At 40.3% G+C, this 22,813-nt stretch overlaps 1 protein-coding gene across 2 annotated transcripts in view; it reads left to right on the forward strand.

Annotated features, from left to right (window-relative positions):
* SEMA3C (semaphorin 3C) overlaps positions 1–22,813 on the forward strand; it is a 130,829-nt gene that overhangs the window by 104,007 nt on the left and 4,009 nt on the right. For both annotated transcript variants that reach the window (XM_062581334.1, XM_062581342.1), the window contains exons 13-17: positions 6,342–6,430; positions 8,650–8,691; positions 9,952–10,109; positions 16,505–16,572; positions 19,859–19,989. In XM_062581334.1, coding sequence (XP_062437318.1) covers positions 6,342–6,430; positions 8,650–8,691; positions 9,952–10,109; positions 16,505–16,572; positions 19,859–19,989 — 488 coding nt within the window. The remainder of the gene's footprint in view (positions 1–6,341; positions 6,431–8,649; positions 8,692–9,951; positions 10,110–16,504; positions 16,573–19,858; positions 19,990–22,813) is intronic.

Consider the following 22,813-nt stretch of genomic DNA (forward strand, 5'->3'; position numbering starts at 1 on the left):
AGTGACCTGTCTCATGCTTGAAATCGGAGTGTTTTATGTCTTGCCAGATGCAGAGCACGCAAAATGTCTAGTTTTCCCTCTCATCCTCCTCCATAGCCTCAGTAATAAATCAGTTCCTGAAGGCAGGGGGAGAATACCAGCAGCGTAAAGCTCTAAGAACCGCAGCGGTTTTCGTCGTGTAGCCGTGGCATAGGCGGGGATAGGCAGCTGTGCCATTTTTTCACATTAATGTGAACTAAAGGTAGTGTTTCCTTTGCGCCCCCAGACAAAAGTGTTGAACCCACGGGGGCTGGTCTAGGCTGAGAGTTAATACATTTGCTTTTTCTTCCCTCTTTCAGCTATATCACTAAGGAAATAAATCCCACAGACAGACATTGTTCTCGCAGCATTGCACACAGCCTTCCAGACGATAACGATCTCCTATTTTCTCTGTGCTTTTCGACCTGAAAACTACAAAAGCATTTGACAAACCTTGCCAATTTGATTAAGTCCACCCAAAGTCCACCCAAAAAGGAATCTCCTCACCCCACCCTCTGATATATTTGTAGATAGCTGTAGCAAGTGCTACAAGAGAAGAATGCTATATGCTCAACCCTCCCAAATAGAAACCAGAGAGATAATTTACTTGGCTACAATGTAATGACTCATTTCCATATCTGACATGGATAATGCTGATGATACCTTTTCCCTATGCAATGAGTAAGAACATAGGTCAGGAATTTGTGTTCAGAGTTCTGCTTCATTTATCCCATTTCTGTGGTAGGCCAGGATTTAATCATAAAGAACTTTTTATTCACCCTGGAATTTTACTGTAATCACTTTACTCAGCTCAGTTATATCTGAAGAAACCAAGCTTCCAACTTTTTTCAATTTACTCTTTAGTAGATTGTTTTTCATTTGGATTTTAAGTACAGCAGTAAAGCAGCATGAGGGCATTCTCCCGAGATTAATACTTATTTTTCAAGCATGCCACCTACTGCTTGTATTACAAAAGCCTTTGGTCAGATTTGGTCAGATTGCACAACCATAAGACTGTGCTTTTTTTTATTATTATTATTGCTCTTGGTGTTATGAAAATAGTTAAATGTCTAGGTCAAACTTGGGTACATTCAACAGCCATTGGCACCAATAAGAATTTTTTTAAGTTCCTAGACATCAAGATAAGAGAGGAGGATATAGTTTTTTGTAAAGAGATCTTAGTTGCTGCTGTGAAAAAGCACTTCAGATTTCAGTGTGGTTTATTCGGATGATTAATGTGGGCCACATGCATCTGATGTTGCATGAGGCTGATCGATGTTTCTTATTATCTTTTCTTCTCCGGTGCAATCCTCAGTTTCAAAGTCTGGATGCAGCAAGAGCTTTCAGAGCATAAGGTTGTAATATTGTGTCACATATGTGACTAAATCCCGAGAATATTCGTTTCACGCTGTTACATGATGTCTGTCCTTTTGGAAAACTAACCCTTACTGACAACGGTAATCTCCGGTAATGGAATAGACAAAATCGTGTAATGAGCTGCCAGTTCTAGCAGAGATGGATAATTTGGTCAGAAGAGCAGGCTTGCCTCCCACAGACTTGCTACAGCTGTGTGCCTGCAAGCTGGGTAATGTCGTGTTGCACAACGGGCAGCAGACCGCTTCCTGCTTCCTTTTGCACATACTGGGCGAGTTATTCAAAAGTTTTTGGTGATAACTCATCAGACGCTTTTTCACAGCCATTTAAGAAGATGTCTAAAGAGGGCTTTTCCACACCTGTTTGGTTAGTACTGCTCAGTTTTTATTCAGGCAGACTCTCAGTGTGTCGCGCAAGTTGGACTGTCCTGGGACTACATGAAACTTTTGCCCTCAAGCATTAGATTATTATATGCTTATAGCTGCCTTTTTGCTCTTTGACATAGCTTGAAATGACTTTACACACAGTGTTGCACAGCAACTCTATGAGCTGGAAAAAAACTGCACCTGTTTTACAGACAAGTAAACTAAAGCGCAGGGAAGACTACCGTCTGTGATGGGAGTCCTGGCTCTGAGCAGTCGCACGAGGCAGCAGAGACCCGAGGAGCTGGCTCGCAGCCCTGGCTGCTAACCTGCCAGCAGGTGCTTTGATGTGGGAAAACTTTATGAGTGGAGCAATTTTAAGCATTCTGGAAACTCTTTCTTTTTTTTCTTTGTTTTTTTATTTTTTTGCATCAGACTTGAGTCAAATTAGAGGCCAAAAATATGCTTGTCTCAACTGCCCTCAGTCATCAGGTGCAAGGAGATTTTAAGTTTTCTAAGGGTGCTGTAGAAATCTGCCTAACACATGGGTAAGGAGGATTACCATGGGAGGCCTCTCTGCAAAACTCCCCGCACAGCAGCAGTTGGTGTCCACTGCAGGCCTGATTTTTAAGATGTGGAAAAGCCAGTTTTTTGTTGGTTGTCGATTTTGCGCGTGCGTTGTGGCTCAGGGATGGAGAGGCCCTCACTCTCTCTGAAGGTGGCAACACTGACAGTTACAGTCTTCACGCTGAACTGGGCAAAGAGAAGTTTGTAGGAATTCAGAGAATGAGATTTAAATTCCTACTGCTGTGTTCCAGCCCTGCACCTGTGTCTCTTACCTTGCCGCTCGTTAAGCTTTGCTTTTCCGTTAAACATGGCCAGCCAGACCAAGACGTGCTGTAAGCAGGCACAGCTCGGTTGGTGTCAAGGAAGCTAAGTTAACTAATAATCAGCCCAGGATCACGCCCTGTGCTTGGAAGGGTTTTTTGTTTGTTTTTTTGTTTTTTTCATTTGTCTCTCCTTCTTCCCTCTCCAGACACTGCTTTCCTTCGCCATTTACTTTCCACTCTGTGTCTCCTCTCCTCTACTTTTTAGCCTAGTGGACGTTTGCCCTTGCCCTGCCCCTTCCCCAGTGCTCCTGCAGAGATGTGATCTCAGTAGCATTCCAGCTCAGAGACCACAGGTTCAAGCGGGTTTGAAACCCGAAAAGTCATTATTAGTCACCCCTGTCACCTCGCAGTCGGCTCGAGGGAGATTCCTTTTCATTTGTCATTCCTCTCGACTCGCAGACCGCTGGGCTGAAGCCGGGCTGCAGACGGGTCCAGGTGAAAAGTCAGGGGAGGGGTGAGCATAAATCTGCCGCTCTGCTTGGCACCTTCTAGTGCTGGATTGCTCTTGAGGAGGCACATTAGCTTTTCCATGGCTATGTGAAATCATAGCAATGCAGAACTGTTTTCAACTGAACTTCTTGAAGTCGTAAGTAAACAGAGAAGGAGATTGTCTGTTGCTTTTATGATTTGAACAGGATTAGCTTATAATTTTACACTTTGACCTAAACGTGAAAAAATTTGACTGATACTTGTTCAGTGATCTGTTATGTCTGGCTCACAACGCCAAAGATTATCTATCGTGAAATATGCTAGGAAACATCTCGAGCACTGCAATTTTGCATATATCTACTGTAAGCATTACTGCATGCTTTCCAACCCTCCTTTTGACCCAAGAATTAAATCTTCTGCCTTGCCAGTAAAGGAAATAAGCAAAACTGACATGCACCATAGGCCTTCTGACATGAATATGTAAAAGTGACTTGATTTGACAGCTACTGTGCTTATAATGGAGTCCTCAGTGCTACTGAGAAAGGAGTAGGAAGTGTTTTCTAGGCACAAATATTTGTGCTTCATTATCAATGAAAAGACTGAATAACAGTAGAAAAACTATTTTCAAAAGGAGTGGAGGATTACAGCCTACAAGGCAGGTATTATTAGATGTATATAAATATACATATATACAGAGTATTGGAGTTCCTTGCTTTAGGTGGTTTTGTTTAATGAATAGCTTTCTATTGTCTACTTTCCCTAACATGAATATTTATTTAAAATGTTAAACTAAATGTTCTAATTCCTTTGAAACAGTGGAATATTCCTTTTCACAAGAATATGTCCCTAACAGTAAAATATCAGGGGAGTGGTAAAACATTGAGGCAAAGGGAATAGCTTCCAAGATAAATAGTCATTAACTCCGTGTATTTTGCCAGGATGCGACAAAAAGGGAGATAGTTTTCAAATGGAAAAGGTTATTAGGACACAAGGACTTGGCCTCAGACATTATCAGCATTTTCTGTGCCATTGCCCAGGATTTAATCTTACCTCAAGTTCTGATTTTGGTTGAGGACTGTAGATGATATAGAAATCTTAAATGTGTGGCATGCACTAATGGACTATTGAAAGCAGCTAGTTTTTCTGAGGCTCACTCTCCATTGCTGGTTAGGTCACTGTCAGCTGTACCCTGCGTGTTACGGTCACAGGGAGCTGACACTTCGCAGGCAGCTCAAAAAATCACGGCAGGCTGCAACTCCTTCCCCGCACTGCCGGTGGGACACTTCAGATGGTGTAGTTTAATGGTAAAGAGACAGAGGACATGGATAAAGGGAGGCAAAGCAGGAGAGGTAGACTGCGCTTAGGCTGTGTAGATCTGTGAGAAGGTCTTTTAGCAGAGGCAGAACGACACACACACACATGCACATGCTTCTCCTTAGCTCCAAATACGGAAGGATCTGCAGCAGTTTAAAGCTTCGGTGGGTCCTGGCAGTTAGTAAATCTCTTTCAAGTTCTCATAAGTTTGCTAATACTGGCACCCAGTCTAGACCACAGCTGTGTTGTCACAAGATTGAGTTTCAGTAAAGTTTCTTCGGAAGGAACTAGTTTATCGTGCCATCGTATAATGAGAATAAATGTTCTCCATAGAACAAATTCTCATGAAAAATTCATGCCTAATGTGTTCAGAGCATGTACAATTGATAGCTACACATTTTTAAATCTTGATAGCTTTCAATTTCTCTTTTCCTTTCTCTCTCTCTCTCTCTCTTTTTTTTTTTTTTAATAACAAACTACTGCAATGTGCTCTGTGTGTGTGGTCAGGTCATATGAATATTCTGGCTGTAATTTTTTTTTTAATAAAATGTATAATTACTCACTACCCTCCACCAGGGAAATAAGATGTAAATTATTTACTATAACCAACCTGCCCTGCAGCTCCAGCTATGGAATTTAGTCACTGACCTTAAAAGCAAAAGCAAAACCACACTTTTTCAGTTTACTTTGTCAACATCATGAATTGCCAAGCGGGAAGCTGAGATTTCCTTCCCTCAGTCATGAATTCATAAAAATACACATAGATACTTACATATATTGTGCTGTACTAATGTTATACTAACCACACAAGTCTATGTTGCTCATAAAACCTATGAAGGCAAAACAGAATCTGTACCATATGGTCTCATTCCTCAGAATCAATACTGATCAAATAGAGTCATTCTACTCAGACTAATTTCCAGTCTTTTCAGGCAAGAAGAATGCTTTGTGTTTTGCTTTTTTCCAAATAAAAAGACTCAAAAATTAGCAAATACAATTACTTTCTTTGTTCAATATTTTAATACCGTGTAACTGTCCCTGTGATTTTTCATAGTCAGCCTTTTCTGTCACATCAGAACCATTTCAGTGTGTCTCAGCCTTTAAATGTGTTCACAAATTGACCCCTCTATCTTTTATGTTCTTTTCACATAACAAGATTGGCAAACTAGTCACAAATATCCCTTTAGAGACCACTCAACACATCTTCCCTGCAAAAACACTGTCATTTCCCCCCATCTGTCTTACTTCTACTTCAATACCTCTTTCAAAGTGAGTTGATTTTGGGGGTCAAAACACAGGGCAACCATAGAAAAGTAGCTATAGAATCCTGACCATGTCTCTCTTGTTTTCCACATGAACAAAACAATAACTCCTACTGCTGTGTAAAGGACTTACTGCTCAAGTTTTCTGAAACAGGGGGCTTTCTTCTTACCCTTTTAGGGTTATTGAGTTATTTGGAATATTTACCTTTCATGTCACCAGTTGTCATTATATTTTATTAATGAATATAAATGTATATTAAATTATATAAAAGCTCATTTTTGTTCATTTATCTGGCAGTGTTTTTGCTTTAAGATATTTAGAGTAAATACTGCCACTCTGTGTCTCTGTACAGCACCAAATGTCATTTTTGATTGGAATTTTTGTATATAATGATAACGATAATTGCAATAACTCTCGATTTCTTCGAGATCATGTGGGAGAATAACACTGTGTATAATCATGTTCAAGTTATCCAAAGTTTATGACTTGTAAAAGGATCATCTCGTTTTTTTTCTTTCTTTTTTTTTTTTTTCCTGGCCTCAACCCTAGAAATTAATGAATATCTTCTTGTTTGATTCTGTACATTATAGTGTTTCTTTGGTGTTTTTTTTCTTAGTTTCTAATGATTCACCTGCTCTTCTTTTCCTTCCACTCTCTGCCACATAGTCTAAATTTTTCTCATCTTTTCCAGACCAAGGAACTGTTCAAAAAGTTGTTGTCCTACCCACTAACTTCTCTGCAAGTGGAGAACTCATTTTAGAAGAGCTGGAGGTTTTTCAGGTTTGGCTTGCTCCTGCTTTTATTCTTCCAATGTGTATGTTCATGCAAACACTTTGTTCTGAAAGACTTTGGCAGGGGCAAATATGACTTGATAAAAGATCAAGTGAATGCATATACTGTCAGCTTGATACCCTCCCGAAGAGGAATACAAAATGTCTACTGTTATGAAGTGCGTAGCTAGCCTAAGATCTCTTTTTCCTACTTTTTTTTTTTTTTTTTTTTTGTTGTAGTTATCCTGGCTAGAAGGATTTTGATAATCCCATTTTCCAGAGGTCATGTTATAGTGGCTGCCAGAAGGAGGCTTTCATCATTGGCATCACATAGTGAGACTGTCACTATTTACAGATGGAATCTAAGATTTTCTACTACTTTTGATTATCTGATAATCTTTCTGATTCTGGGCTGCAGAACTGAAGCAAACTAGTGTTATTTTTGCTTAACTCCAGTTCTTCAAAGCCACATGTCTCTGGAGTCAAAAAAGCTACAAGATTAACACAGCATAAGCTGAAAAGAAACATAAACAACTACAGCGAAAAATAACAAAATAGCCTCTGTCAGTCATTCTAGCATGTAGCAGCTTAATAACCTAAAGGAAATGTTCACCTTCATGTTGAAAAAGCCCTTTCAAATTTTTGAATGGGCTATTCTTTAACAGGCAATATCAGGGCAAATGTTTGTATTCATCTATAAGCTTAGTTATAGATTTTGTCATGAGCTTTTTTTTTTTTTTTTTTTTTTTTTTTTTTGTCAAGCTATTTTTCATTCAAGGGATACAAAAAAAAAGGAAAATTTATGCCTTGTTATCTGGATAGGCAGCAAAAATCATCTCTCTGTGGAAGGGAACACTCCCTGTGTTACCCCTCATAAAGGCATAAGCACTCCTCCTAGATTTGTGTGGAAGACTTCTCTTTAAAAAAAGATAAGTGGGTAATAGTACACAAAAAGTGCCATTCACACAAGTATTCCTAATTCCATTTACAGAAAGATAAAGTAACACGGTAAGCAAATGGGTTGGATGGGAGGAATCCTGACCCTAAACCTAGTTTCTGCACTTCCATACAGAGACTTTTTTGTCTACATCCTCAAAATCAAGATGTTGTCACCTCTGCCATGGCGAGCTGTACAGCTTGGTAGGGTACACAGGCAGGGTGGCAGTACGTTGATGACTCTCTCCACAAGGAGGGAATGAGATCCCCAGCTTTGTGCTATTAAATACCAAAAAGCAACCAAAGCACGGATTCATTGCTGGAGTAGAAGCAGGGAAAGGAAAATGTGGCCTCAGATCCACTATTGATTTGAACTGTACTTGTAACCGTTCAGTTATGAAGCACTACAGCAGCTCTAAGCTTCTTCAAACCTTTTTCAGTTCGCATGAGCTGCTTGCAGATTCTGTAGTCCTGGCCTCCTTGCTGCGCTGCCGGTCCACTGCAGTTAATCCTGGCCCATCACTATGGCTTTCCTTTGCAATTGAGCAAATATTAATCTTCACAACATGAGGAACATTTTTATTACCATCACTTTTATCATGAGATTAATAAATGGTTTCAGTTTCTTAAGACAGTGAATGTGCTAACTCCTTTTCAAGTTCTTTAACTGGTTTGGGCACAGACCGTAACAGAGTCCAGTGATGACGTACAGTAGGATACAGGACCATCTGTCTGAAACAAACATTCAGCAACATAGGCACCATTTTTAATATGCAAGTCATTAGTATACTGAAAGTATGTGTTGGATGGCAACCAAACTGTATGCACTGTAGATAATGTGTAGAAGAAATAGGACATATTCTTATTCTGATCACGTGGTAAATATGCATGAGCTATTGCATGATTTTTCCATACCATCAAGTTCAAAGAACAAACATTGTTTCGTATTATAAAGTGAGAGTGATGGCTTTAAAACACATATTTCTGTTGTACTGGTTAGGTAATATAGAAGTAATTTGATATAATGTGTACAGAAACTTGTATATGCACATGATGAATAATAATATAGTTTAATTCAGCCAATACCTTCAGTGAGATATTCATTGCATTTATGTTACTTGTTTAGCTCTGAAAATAACAAAAAATGTTAGAAGTGAATGATGCCTTTCCAAGATATGCAAAGTTACAATTTATTTAGATATGACTTAAGTTTTAGTAAATTTTAAATTTTTATATTGGGACAGTATTAACAAGAGAGTCTTCATCAGTATGATTTGGAATTTTGTCTTTCAGAGTAATTCTCCAATAACAACAATGAAGATTTCATCTAAAAAGGTAAAGAAAAGTGGTCACTTAGTACTTATTAGTTGAGAACAAAATTGACCTAAAGACACTAAAATACCAGTTGTGATTTATCATACTACATACAGGCAGAAGATTTGCACCTAATGAGTACAGAGAAATTTCACTGAAGTTTACATAAGACATTTATCTACCCCAGAGCAACTAGGTTTAGATGTTTTTTAGTCATTATTTGCTATTTTTAATTCAGTGAAATTATCAATCTTTTTTTTCTCTTTTTGACCAGTAATAAAAAAGCACTATGAGATGAAACTTGTCCTCCTCGTATATATAAAACTCATAAATTGAAGTTTTCCTTTAGAAATCTGCTCTATGCAAAAAAGACCGTGCTGGGACATGGTGAAATTGTGCTTGTCTGACTAGTTGGTAATAATGGTGGCAGTGTCATTGATTAGAATAGCTAAGAGAAATGTTGAACAGCCAAGCCAAAACCTAACTAAAATTCTGTGTTCTGTGATTTTACAAGCAAAATAGTGCTCAATAATTTACAAAATCATTAACAAGTGAGATTACTCACTCATATAAACTCAGTGTCATTTGTTAGTTTTATAACAAAATGATAGGAGGAGTTTCTAGGTTTTTGTTCAAGATAAATTTTTATTTTCAAAAATATTGTTTAATTGTTTCTGAATAAAAGAATCACTCTGGCCCTGATTCTGATCATGAGTTATTCTCTTGAATTTCCTTTGCAAAAGCTCTCACTTACCATAACAATCCTGTTGGCTTACTCTTCAAGGTGTATAAGACTAACAGAACCTGGCCCTAAGCTCCAGCATAATCTCTAGGTTTTATGCCTTGGAAATCTATGCACTGGCAAATCCAACCAGGAGCTCTGCGTAGCATTTGTTAAAGGGAGTATATTCAGAGAAAATACTTAGTTCAAAGGCTTGATCCAATAATCCTCGCTGAATAAGAACCACGTTCTCAAATCTGAACAGTATTAACTCAGCCTGTCTGCCCCAGAACAGAACAATGACACTCAATGTCCAAAAAAACATTAACATTCCTCAGTGTTTCTAAGTGTTTTCTGACAGGAAGGTGGAAATATTATAGGCCTATTCACCTAGGAGGTTTCTGTTTATTTTAGCTTTACATATATTAGCAGTTCCCCTCTTGGTATTGAATTATTTCCAAAATTAATTGAAAGATCTTTAGGGGTGTGAGCTGTGTCTTGGGTGAAGCCCCTCAACTGAGTTCCACATCTGAAATAGATCTTTCTGTTTCCTTATGCAGCAACAGTTGTATGTGAGCTCAAATGAGGGGGTCACCCAGGTGTCCTTGCACCGCTGCCATATCTACGGGACCGCTTGTGCTGACTGCTGTTTAGCCCGCGACCCTTATTGCGCCTGGGATGGCAATTCCTGCTCCAGGTTCTATCCCACAGGGAAAAGGTGAGTCAGTATTAAGCAGCCTGGTGAAGTTTGCGAGGAAAATGTAGGGATCTTATTCTGTTAGATAGCCTGGAGCTGTGTAATGTGATACAGAGGTGGAGTGTCATTCATTTCTGGAGCATGTATGAACAATACCTGTGTGGCTATTGTGTTTGGCGTTGCACAGCGCCTAGGAGTATATGCTGAAGCAGTATATGGTAAGAGCTTGCCTTTTCATATTTAAAGTGTAAAAGCTGTAAAAAAATGGAGGAGAACTATTCCCTAATCATAAATATTAATCCTTCTCTTTCATGCATGTGCAATCAGTGAAATGCATTTGTTTCCTTTGTTTAAATTCAGTTGAGCACTATGGATGTAATTAGGATACCTCCTAAATACAGCAAAATACCTCTGAGGCTGTCTGAGGAATAATTTATTTTTTTGTTCCTCATTTATTCCTGACTGAGAAGAACTACTTCCAGATAAATTTTAGGGAAATTTGATTTCATTGCAGTGCCTGCTAGATTTAGGGCTTTCTATGTGAGATTCATTAAAATAGACAGAGAAAGCAATTTCTCTTTAGTTTACAACAGCTAATAGTCCATCTCATAATTCTTATGCAAAACAGAAGCCTCTTTCCTCCTCCCAAGGGAAATACTTAAACAGCAAGGGGCTGTAGTGAGATCTCGTATTACTAAGATTTCACTGCATACACAAACAAAGCTACATAATCTATGATGAAGTATTTCTGCAGAGGAGCTAAACCTTTTGGATGCATGCCCAAGCTTTACCCAGTATGTGCCAGCACACGCAGTCCTTGCACCCAAGCTGCTAATGCACAAGGCTAAGTACTATTAATGTGCTTTTACTCCTTTACCAAAGTGGAGGGAGCTGGTAGATTGAAAGAGGCAAAGCCTAGCTCTGCTCCAGTGAACCAGCCAGCTTATGGCGGTGTCATCCTTTGGGATGAAAGTGATTACTTTTGCTATTGTGAAGTTTTCTTGACTCGTTCCTTATTTCAGACTAAAAAGCAAACTACAGTCTTACCATATAGCAACAAAAGACGTGATGAAGTACATTTGCTTAGCTCACATATTCAGCCTCCAGTCTGTGAACCGATTGTTTCCTTCCATGAAACAAAGGTCATAAGGAAAGAAACAAAAAATCTTCGAGTCTCAGCCCCTCCAGCTCCCACACTACCATAGCTGCTGAAAGACGTAACTGAGCAGTCAGGTATGCCCAACCTGTGCGGTATCCAGTGGATTGCCATCTCTATTATATCCCCATAGTTATTGCTTATATTTATTCCCCATAGCTATTGGGGCTTGCTGTGCTGCTGACATTCTTTTTGCAGTTTGCTTTTTATGTCAAACTAAAATAAACACCTAAGACTGTATGGGAAACAAAGACATTTGTTTTTTAGATGTTAAGGAAATGAGCTGTCCCTTTATATAACAAAAGAAGATTATGAAGGAGTAAACATTGGTAATTAGAGCCAAATCCCAAAGTCTAGACATTAGTATCTTTCTGCTAAATGTATTTACTCATTTGCTTCTCTTGCCGCTTCTGTCTCCCAGGGATTACTGTAGTTCCTTGTCTAGAGGCTGCTTTGCCTCAAAACATCTTACCATATCTTTACTTTCTAAACATCATCATCTTAACCAAATATTTCTGTTCTTTCACACTGTAAGATTACACTCACAGAATTAGTTTAATGTAACAGGTATGTCATTTCTGTTAGTGTGGAGCAATTCATGGTAGCATAGGCATCCTGAAGTTCACCGAGAAATTCTTCACTGTCCCCTTTGACTCGCGTCTACAGTTCATGAAGGTTAAGATCACAAGTCATTATGTGAAATTTTTGATGGCAAGCATTAAAAATATACTTGGAATGTCAGAAATTGCTCCTTTGAAAGATCACTTTTCAAATGGTTCCTTTTAAAACAATGCTGTGAAGCATCAGGTGACAGGTGATTATAAGGGCTGTCTCTCAGTATTTGTGCAGTGCCTGATATAATGGGGCCACAGAGACATCACCCTTCACTCAGCGGTACTGAGCTCTAGGGACTTTTATGGTTTCTGATCTCGTAAGTCATGAGTGCATAGCTGAAAATATGGCTATTACATACCCCCAAAGCATCCCTTTGCAATGGAGTTTATTAGGAATATAATTTTTCATTGAATTTGGTAAATATTGAACTAGCTACTGAATGTTAAACAAACAAAAGAACATGTCTTGAGAATAAAAATTTAACTTTGAAATTTTCATATATTGAATTCTGTGAGCTATGGCTTCCTAGAAAAGTGCTATTTCAAGTGAACTAGATTTTTTTTCCTTTATTCTTTTTATTCCTTTATTCCTTGCTTTTATTCCTTGCTTTATTCCTAAATAATTGGAATAGTTGTCTACCTCCTTTTTTGCTTGAAAAGATGTTGTCAGCATGATATGGATGAAGTTCAGCTATGGAAGAGGAGGCTGCTGCAATGCATTGATGATAACTTCATGTCACAAATGGTGGAGGAGCCTATGAGGAAGGGTGTCCTGCTGGACCTTGTCCTTACCAACAGAGAGGGACTGGTTAGAGATGTGAAGGTTGGGGCAGCCTTGGCTGCAGTGACCACGATATGGTGGAGTTCAGGATCCTGCAGGAAAGAACTAAGGCAACAAGCAGGATTGCAACCCTGGACTTCAGCAGAGCAGACTTTGGGCTCTTCAGAGACCAGATTGGAGGAATCTCATGGGTTACGGTCCTAGAGGGAAGGGGGGTCCAGGAGAGCTGGCTAATATTCAAACATCACTTCCTCCAAGCTCAAGAGTGGTGCATCCCTATGAGTAAGAAGTGCAGCAGAAGGGGCAGGAGACCTGCATGGGCGAGCAAGGAGCTCTTGGCCAAATTCAGAGAGAAGAAGAAAGTACACAGACTGTGGAAGAGGGGACAGGCTACTTGGGAGAATTACAGGAATGCAGTCAGAGTATGTAGAGCTGCTGTGAGGAAGGCTAAGGCTCAGCTGGAATTAAGTCTGGCAAGGGATGTCAAGGACAACAGGAAGGGCTTCTTCAAATCCATCGGCATCAAGAGGAGGACTAGGGAAAATGTGGGCCTGCTACTGAATGGGGCGGGGGCCCTGGTGACAAGGAATACAGAGAAGGCAGAATTACTGAATGCCTTCTTTGCTTCAGTCTTCACTGCTAAGGGCAGCCCCAGGAATCCCGTAGACTGGACGTGAGGGAGAAAGTCTGGAGAAGGGAAGACTTTCCTTTGGTTGAGGAGGAAAGGATTAGAGACCTTCTGGGCAGGCTAGACATCCACAAATGCATGGGCCCAGATGGGATGCACCCACGGGTACTGAGGGAGCTGGTGGATGTTATTGCCAAGCTGTTCTCCATCATCTCTGAAAAGTCATGGAGAACTGGAGAGGTGCCTGAGGACTAGAAGAAAGCCAGTGTCACTCCCGTCTTCAAGAAGGGCAAGAAGGAGGACCCAGGCAACTATAGGCCGGTCAGCCTCACCTCCATCCCTGGAAAAGAGATGGAACAGCTCATGCTGGATGTCATCTCCAGGCATATGGAGGAGAAGAAGGTGATCAGGAGTAGCCAGCATGGATTCACCAAGGGGAAATCCTGCTTAACCAGTCTGATAGCCTCCTGTGATGGAAAGACTGTCTGGGTAGATGAGGGGAGAGCCGTGGACATTGTGTACCTTGACTTGAGCAAGGCTTTTGACACTGTCTCCCGTAACATCCTCCTAGATAAGCTCAGGAAGTGTGGGTTAGACGAGTGGACAGTGAGGTGGATTGAGAAGTGGCTGAAAGGCAGAGCTCAGAGGGTCGTCATCAGTGGCATGGAGTCAAGTTGGAGGCCTGTGGCTAGTGGCATCCCCCAGGACTCAGTCCTGGGTCCCATCCTGTTCAACTTCTTCATCAACGACCTGGATGAGGGGACAGAGTGCCTCCTCAGCAAGTTTGCTGATGATACCAAGCTGGGAGGAGTGGCTGATACACCTGAGGGCTGTGCTGCCATTCAGAGAGACCTGGACAGGCTGGAGAGTTGGGCGGGGAGGAACCTCCTGAGGTTCAACCAGGGCAAGTGCAGAGTTCTGCACCTAGGGAGAAATAACCCTAGGCACCAGTACAAGGTGGGGGCTGACCCTGTGGAGAACAGCTCTGCAGAGAAGGCCCTGGGAGTGCTGGTGGATGACACGTTGACCATGAGCCAGCAGTGTGGCCTTGTGGCCAAGAAAGCCAATGGTCTGCTGGGGTGCATTAGGAAGAGTGTTGCCAGCAGGTCAAGGGAGGTGATCCTGCCCCTCTGCTCAGCCCTGGGGAGGCCTCATCTCGAGTCCTGTGTCCAGTTCTGGGCTCCTTAGTACAGGAGAGACGTAGAGCTCCTGGAGAGAGTCCAGAGTAGGGCTACAAAGATGATCAGAGGGCTGGAGCACCTGCCCTAAGGGGAACGGCTGCGAGAGCTGGGCCTCCTCAGCCTGGGGAAGAGAAGACTGAGGGGGGATCTGATCAATGTGTATAAATATCTGAAGGGAGGGTGTCAAGGGGACGGGGACAAACTGCTTTCAGTTGTCCAATGTGACAGGACAAGAGGCAATGGGCAGAAATGGAAGCACAGGAAGTTCCGCCTGACTGTGAGGGGGAATTTCTTCCCTGGGAGAGTGACGGAGCACTGGCACAGGTTGCCCAGAGAGGTTGTGGAGTCTCCTTCTCTGGAGATCTTCAAGGCCCGCCTGGATGCAGCCCAGTCTAACGTGCTCTAGGTGAACCTGGTTGAGCAGGGAGGTTGGACTAGATGATCTCCAGAGGTCCCTTCCAACCTTACTGATTCTATGATTCTGTGATTCCCTCACCATCTCCCCCTTGCCGTTTTCATAAGAGAATCCCAAATGTGATCCATAGTCTCTAATGGGGATTATGAGACATTCATTTGATGATGAGCTTACCAGCATGAGTACTTTGGAATACAGTGGCTAGAAGGAAATGATAGTTTCAAAATGAACGTGAAGTATTCTTTTTTGAAGAATGGCCATTGGAACAGGTTAAGACAGTGTTCTAGCAAATCTCCCACCAATAGACAGGAAGAAAGGAGAGAGGGAGAGTTAGGATGGGATGGGACAGGACAGGAAGGGAAGGGTTTTTAGAAGGTTTTTATCTAGTTCAGTCAAGAATTAATCCAGAGAAGTTCAATTGCTCATGTATTTAGACATCTAATTTCTCCTCTATAACTTATTTGTGAAGATAAAACTATCTTCCTGTGTGTTTTTGAATTAACTGAGCTATGGGAATGTTGTGCAGCTCAGCACTTGATTGCATTTAATTTTCAGTGAGATCCATAAGCTAGGAATCTTACATACCTGCATGAAGCAGGAGGATTTTCAGGAAGACACGTTTGGAAGAACTGCAGATCCTCCCGTGTTACCAAGAAATGCAACAGTTAAACCACTGTTCAGAATGTGGGACTTGTAGATTCAATTTACATCTCCATCTGAGGGGTTTAGGACCTTTATTTCCTAGGCTATAGAAAGGCTAAATGTGCATCAGTCTTTCAACTGATTTTTTTTTAATTTTTCAATGAATTATTAAGTGTTTGGAGGCTATAGCGAGAAAATGGTGGTTTGAGTGACTATAATTGTATTTGATATGAAGTATTCACTGCCATAGGGACTTAAACGCTGGTATTCCTCATCCCAGTAAGCTCCCTAGCTACTTTGCTACAGGATCAAAATTTTGCGTCCATCAGCCAAATAATAGAATAAAGTCTTTTGGGGAAGTATTCAGAGATTTTACAAATTTGGGTATCTTCTGGAACAAAAAAGTTCACATAACCTAAAATAGATGACAGAATTAAACCTCAGCTCTCCATCATTTGGGGTTAATATTCCAGCCTCTCTGCTACTAAATTAAAATATGGTACTGGTAGTAGGTTTTGAGAGAAAGGCCTAGTAAAATTAAAAAAAAATAGTGTGTGCAGGTATGCAACCAAAAATCAAGGAGAGAACATTCTCTATGGCATCATCTTCTATCAGTTTGATAGAAGAGAGCATTAGGACTTATGGACCCCTTCTTTGGTGCTTGCCATTATAAAGATCTCCAGTTCGGGGTTCTGGCTCTGAGTGTTACTGGTGTTGCAACAGTGAACCTCTGTCTGTTTTCTGTATCAGCTGTACTCCTTCCATCTCTATATCTCTATTGCAAAATTTCTTTACCTACCAAAGAACAAAAGTTTTACTAACTTCTGCAAACTAGTTACGCTCCAAACCAGTATCTTCACAATATGCCTGCCAGTAGTAAAGCACACTCACCTTAGGTTATGAAAACTTCCACTAATATTGGATCTTAGTTAAAAAAAAAGTGTTTATTTGCAGTGTAACTATCTTGAAATAACATTCTGTGTTTGTACAATATTTCAGGAGGAGTCGCAGGCAAGACGTGAGACATGGAAACCCTCTGACTCAGTGTCGAGGTTTCAACCTGAAAGGTACTGTAATTTAGAAATCCTCGTGCTATATAAAGAGCACACGGCTTTCCTTTATATGACTCATCATCACTCACATTATCTATGTGGTTTACTGGTAAAGCATAATTATCTTCCAAGTCTGAGTTTTGTTCTGTTTTGTTTTAACACCTTTCCTTGCATTTACATGAAACCTGCATACATACAATAAAATGCTAAACCATGGTATAGCATAGAAAAAATGAGAAGTTAGCAATGTTGACTAGAAACAGATAAAGTGAAATCAAGGGCTTTTATACTCTTAAATCCTTTCTGTCTTTATTAATGCCTCTTAATGAATTTAAGTCTTAGACCTCAAGATTATTCTGAACATTTGAGAAGAGTTTATATTTTGGAATATATCTTTCAGCAAATGGCTAGTAAAAGATACACCTTGCCTTTTGAGTTATGATTCTTCCATTTCTACAGTCACATAGGAAAATAAATTCCTCCAAATCTTCTATCAAAGTCCCTTATTTCTGGTTGTACAACTGTTTAGTCAGTCTTGTCATACTGAGGGTGGACAGAGGAGCCAATGCCCTGCCCCTCTGAACCACCACTTTCCCCATCTACTCCAGGCTGACATATTGACATCAGTCAAATACGGCCAAAGTTCTAGTTAGAGTAGATACATACAGCAAGGGAATATAATCCTTTTTAACCCCAGTATGTCTGAGCAAGGCTGTGACAACCTATCCCATCAAATGAAGGGCACACATTAGAGAATCAGGCTCATTCCACCTCTAGTTTTCAGCCTGCATTTCAAAGTGCATTCTAACTTATGCCATCTGGAAACTAAATATTAGACCTCCTGGTAATTTTTTTTTTTTTTTTTTTTTTGTATTTTTAATTAAATAAAAGAGAAATGCTCTAAGAGTTATCTATGAAAACATCACTTAAAACAATTCCATCTGAATGGTTTCCTGGGTCCTGGAAGAATCTCCTGGGACAAAATAAGCCACAGAAGTCAGCAGGCCATAGCTCCATCAGTCAGAATGTGACTAATCCTGCTCCAGCTGCTAATCTGGAGAGATACCCAGTCTTTCCCCATGACTCAGATCACTTAGCTAAAGTTGAAGCCTCAGCAGGTGATTATGAAAGATGAGCCTATGATTAGGGTATGCACCTGAGCTCTGAGACATCCACATTAAAGCTGAGGCTCTGAATCATGCAGTAACTTGACCTGAGTTTCCTACCTTGCAGGCATGTGCTCTGACCACAGCTTATTGTCTGTGCTAAGGGTGGGTGTCTCCTGTTTCAGCCTGGAAAATGTGAGAATGTCAACTGTCTGCTTTCTGGCTGAGGGGTGCCAACCTGGCCAGTTTCTGTGAGACAGAGTTCTTGTTTTTTTCTTAAGGTAGATTTATTTATAGGTTGATGTTTTAGCAGTTCTTAAGGATGTTTTGGTGAGGTCAGGACAGCAGTGGGATATACCGTAGGTAGGTGGCAGGGGTTGGTTTTGGTTTTTTGTGTCTCCCCTCCCCTGCAGTAGAATAAATAATAAAAAGAAACAGTAATATTCAAGATATAATTCAATAAATATAAATTCATTTATAGCAAAATTATACTGGGAGAAAAATGAAATCTATACAGAAGACAAAAAGGGTGAAAGTCAGATGTAGCAAGAAATCATCCAAGTTCATAAAGAATCATCATTTTGAAACTAAGGCTTTAAGTATGATATATTGCATGCCTTAGATCTCTTCACTCATATAAATTGAGCATTTTTAGTGTATTCCTATTTTTAAATAGATCAAGATCTAAGGGTTTTGTATGACAGCTTTTCAAATGTTCTGTGAAGTCCTTAACTCCGTAAAGCTTTTGTTAGTTCTTAGGGCTATTAGGAAAATGCATTTGCACTCTCTCACTCTTTTTCTTAGCACTTATAGAGTAGCAATAGTATGGAGTGGGCAAGGAGGATAGATATCTATCAATCAATTAAAAATATAAAAGTGCTTTTCTATGATACACCTAGTCACAATGTATATAAAAACAAAAATTTATTATGGTCTGAGTATGTTACATACAGCTACATCCGCCAGTCCACTGATAACATTTTTGCTAATTTATGATCTTTGAATGCAACATCTCTCTGCACTCTTTTCTGAAAATTACAGCTAATTTCGGTACAGCTTCATAAATGTGCTAAGGACATTACAGCACAAAAGCCAAACAAAATCTTCTTTTAGTGGCATAGATTCCAATTTCACATATCAGTTGATGAAATAAGGTAAAGAGAATGGAAGATAAAGTACAGTATGAGGAAAATTAGTCTTATGACTGTCTAAAATCAGATCGTTTTATACATCTTAGATTTCTAGGTGATTCTGTTTCTCATATTATGTTGTATCCATTGATTGCTCTTGAATCAAGAAATAGAATTTGTATATCGTATATGATGTAAACTTTTAAATCTGGAATTGGGTTGTTTTGATGATAAATATTATTATTTGGGCAAAGCAATGAACATTTAATATTTCCTATCTGCAACTGCAGATTGTTCATCTATTGATACTATAAAGGGGTAAAAATTAATTAAAAAAAAAGCGATGACATACACTCAGCATTTGCCTTTGTGTTGCTGGAGGCCAATAAATCTGTCTTGGTCTCTCTTGCTGGCCTGTCTGCTTACTCATTGCATCTCAGATTTAGATCAAAGTCCTTTTCTTGCTTTGTTAGTAACAGAAATGGATGAGTGGGAGTAGAGTCTGCCCTCTTTTGCCTCCTTAGGATACTGCAAGACAGCTGAGATAGACGGAGCCTTCTCTAGGGCATGCTGTATTCCGAGTCACACCAGCTGTATTGCCCCAGCCCGTAAACTGTGAAGTGTTAATAAATACCTCATTCTGCTTTGAACAGTTCCAGATACGTTACCCAGTCTCATGAGAATGAGCACATTTCAGAGAATATACCTGAACTCCGTTATTCTCTCAGCAGAGCTTTCTGAGCAGGACACAAGTCAGTCAAGTGTCTAGAATTTACATTTCTCTGCATTTATCCACCAGCCTGCAGATGTTCAGCTTTCTCAGAGCAGACCATGCCTGACCGAAAAAAGATGGTACTTGGAGCTGGCTATGCTTCTTCACATTTCATTCCTTTTCCTTTAAAACTCTGTGCCCTAAATTACTGATTGTTGGCAAGCATCAGGATCATACATATTTCAGTTGACCTGAAAATTATATATTTGCTAATAGTGCAAATATGTAGTTACTTGCTTTCTATCTCAAACTATTATTTACAGTAACCTGACCTGTCATCATCTTCTTTCCAGCATACAGAAATGCTGCTGAAATCATCCAGTATGGAGTAAAAAACAACACCACCTTTCTTGAATGTACACCCAAATCTCCTCAGGCTTCTATTAAATGGTTACTACAGAAAGACAACGACAGAAGGAAAGAGGTGAGTAATCGGAACGGTAGGAAGGGACTTTAAGTGATCATCTGATCCGTTCATCTGGCCAAGGTGAGATAGCTTTTATCTTTTTTCAGGCAATCTGGCTACAGTGAAGCAGACTGGAGAGTCTGCATGGACACGAGGCAGTGACCAGGGCTTTTCCCACGTGAATAAGGGCAGGGTTTTCAGGCTGGCGACTGGTTCCTCAGTCCCACTGATTTCTGACAGAGCAAAGCACCTATTAGAAAATTCCAGCCTGCCCCTAAAGCCAGGGAACTAATTAATGATTTTTTCTTTCACATCTTACTAATAGCAAAACCAAAGTCTGCAGCACTTAGGACATCTTACTGAACGGAGGAAGTAGGCATAAAAGCAATAAGCTGTATGAAGTTCAGGAAGAAGTCTGCAGCCAGTAGCCCCTTGGTGCAGTTGAAGAGATAAAAGGCAAAAGTGGGAGAAATGTGAAAGGTTTCCGTAGTAAGAAAGTAGTTCAAGCTGAGAACACGTATTGACAAAAGCATTTCCCCACTATGGTGCAATCACATTTTCCATTACTGCACTCTCTAAGGCTCTCAAGTTTCAGCACTGTAATATACAGTATGATTGTTTATGGGGAATGTGCCTTCCTTGAGTAATATGAAAGGGGAGAAAATCCATTTCAAATCCAGGACAGTTACTGTATGAATAAAAAGGAACTTCCTTTGTAAAGAAAAATTAAGTAATATGGTGTCTGTTGATAGATTAGAAATACTGAAAAACAGTACTCTCATATCAGGCTGATTTCCAATGTCAGAGAGGACTTACAAGCCTTCCACAGAGTCTTTCTTTGCTGTTTCTCTGCTGTACTCTGTTAAGACTCAAGCCCTGCCCTGGCAATGCAGGTGCAATTCTTTAACTCCTTGCTTCAGCCAAACACTTCCCTTTTTACTTTTCTTATGTTCAGTAATTATATTAGAATTAATGTAGCAACAGACAAATAATTAAAGGCTTCACTGTATTTCAAGCTAAACTGAATCTCTCTGAATTCTAAAAATCTTACCCCAAAATCTGACTCAAAATATTCACATGAACAGAAAAGCTTTTAAATGAATTCTGAAGAAAATTGCATATAAGCACAGTCCAGTGTCAAAAAAGAAAAATTCATAGAAATACCAGCACTGATATTGTCACATAATGGATTAAATTAGCACTTTTTACTTCACAGCTGATATGCAAAGGGACATGCACCATGATTTATAATCAGTTGATAACTAAATAAGATATGGTATCTTGCTTCTTTTGAGTGATGCGACCATCTCCTGGGATTGTCCATAGTCTGAAGCAAGAAAAGAAACAGGATAGTAGAGAATTTTTGTAGGATTCTAATGAACTAATCCCAAGTAATACTATTTCTATGAACACTTTTATACCAAGCTGTAGACTCGACAATATGCATAGAGTTCTTTGGAACTTCACACTCAAAACATTTACAGAATTACAGAATGCTTGGAGTTGGAAGGGACCTCTGGAGACCATCCACTCTAATAGCCCTCCTCAAGCAGGGTCATCTGGAGCAGGTTACCCAGGACCACGTCAAAACCTGACTGGGTTTGAATATCTGCAAAGGTGGAGACTTCACAGCCTCTCTGGATAACTTGCTCCAGTGTTCAGCCATCCTCACGGTGAAGAAGTGTTTTCTTAGGCTCAGATAGAATTCCCTGTGTTTCAGTTTGTGCACATTGCCTCTTGTCCTGTCATTGGTCACCTCTGAAAAGAGTATCTTCCTTCTTGATACCTTCCCATTAAATATTTATAAATACTGATCAGATCCTCCTTGAGGAGGATCTTATATTTTCCAGGCTGAACAGACCCAACTCTCTCAGCCTCTCTTCATATAAGAGATGCTCCACTCCCTTAATCATCTTTGTGGCCCTTTGCTGGACTTCCTCCAGTAGGCCTATGTATCTCTTATTTTGAAGAGCCAAGCACTGGACCCAGCGCTCCAGATATGGCCTTACCGAGGCTGAGTAGAGAGGAAGGATCACCTCCCTCGACCTGCTGGCAACACTCTTCCTAATGCAGCCCAGGAGACCACTGGCATTCTTGGTCACAAGGGCACATTGCTGACTAGTCTACTTGTTGTCCACCAGGACCCCCAGGTCCTTCTCTGCAAAGCTGCTCTCCATATGGCTGGACCCTAGCCTGTACTGGTGCATTGGGTTGTTCCACTCCAGGTGCAGGACTTTACAGTTGTTTTGCTGAACTTCATGAGGTTCCTGTCAGTCCATTTCTCCAGCTCACTGAGGTCACTCTGTATGGTGGCACAGCCATCCAGTGCATCAATGACTCCTCCCAGTTGTATCATCTGCAGCCTTGCTGAGGGTACACTTGATCTCATCATGCAGGTCATTAATGAAGATGTTACCTGTATTGGCTGCCTTATCCACCTTTGGGGGACGCTACTGCTGACTAGCCGGAATTTGTACTGCTGCTTTGAGCACAGCAGTTCAGTCATTTCTCAGTTCACCTCACTGCCCGTTTATCTAGCCTGTACTTCATTAGTTTATATATGAGCTTGTTTGTTTAGACAGATCCATCCTCAGCCTTATCCTGCACCTTTCTTCCACCAAGTAACAGCTGCAACTTCTGATGCTGGAAGAGAAGTTCTCAGGGTTGTAACCCTAGCAAATAAAAGATAATTTTTTTTAGCTCCATTATTTTAACACGATGAAAATTCTTCTTTCATCTAGTCTCCACATTTGTACCTTTGTCTTCATCCCAGTCAAATCTACTGTAACATAATGAACAAAAATACTGAAAAAAAATTTCCTTCCAGACACTTAAATTGAGG

The sequence above is a fragment of the Rhea pennata genome, chromosome 1 (genome assembly GCF_028389875.1).
Source record: "Rhea pennata isolate bPtePen1 chromosome 1, bPtePen1.pri, whole genome shotgun sequence".
Classification (NCBI taxonomy): domain Eukaryota; kingdom Metazoa; phylum Chordata; class Aves; order Rheiformes; family Rheidae; genus Rhea; species Rhea pennata.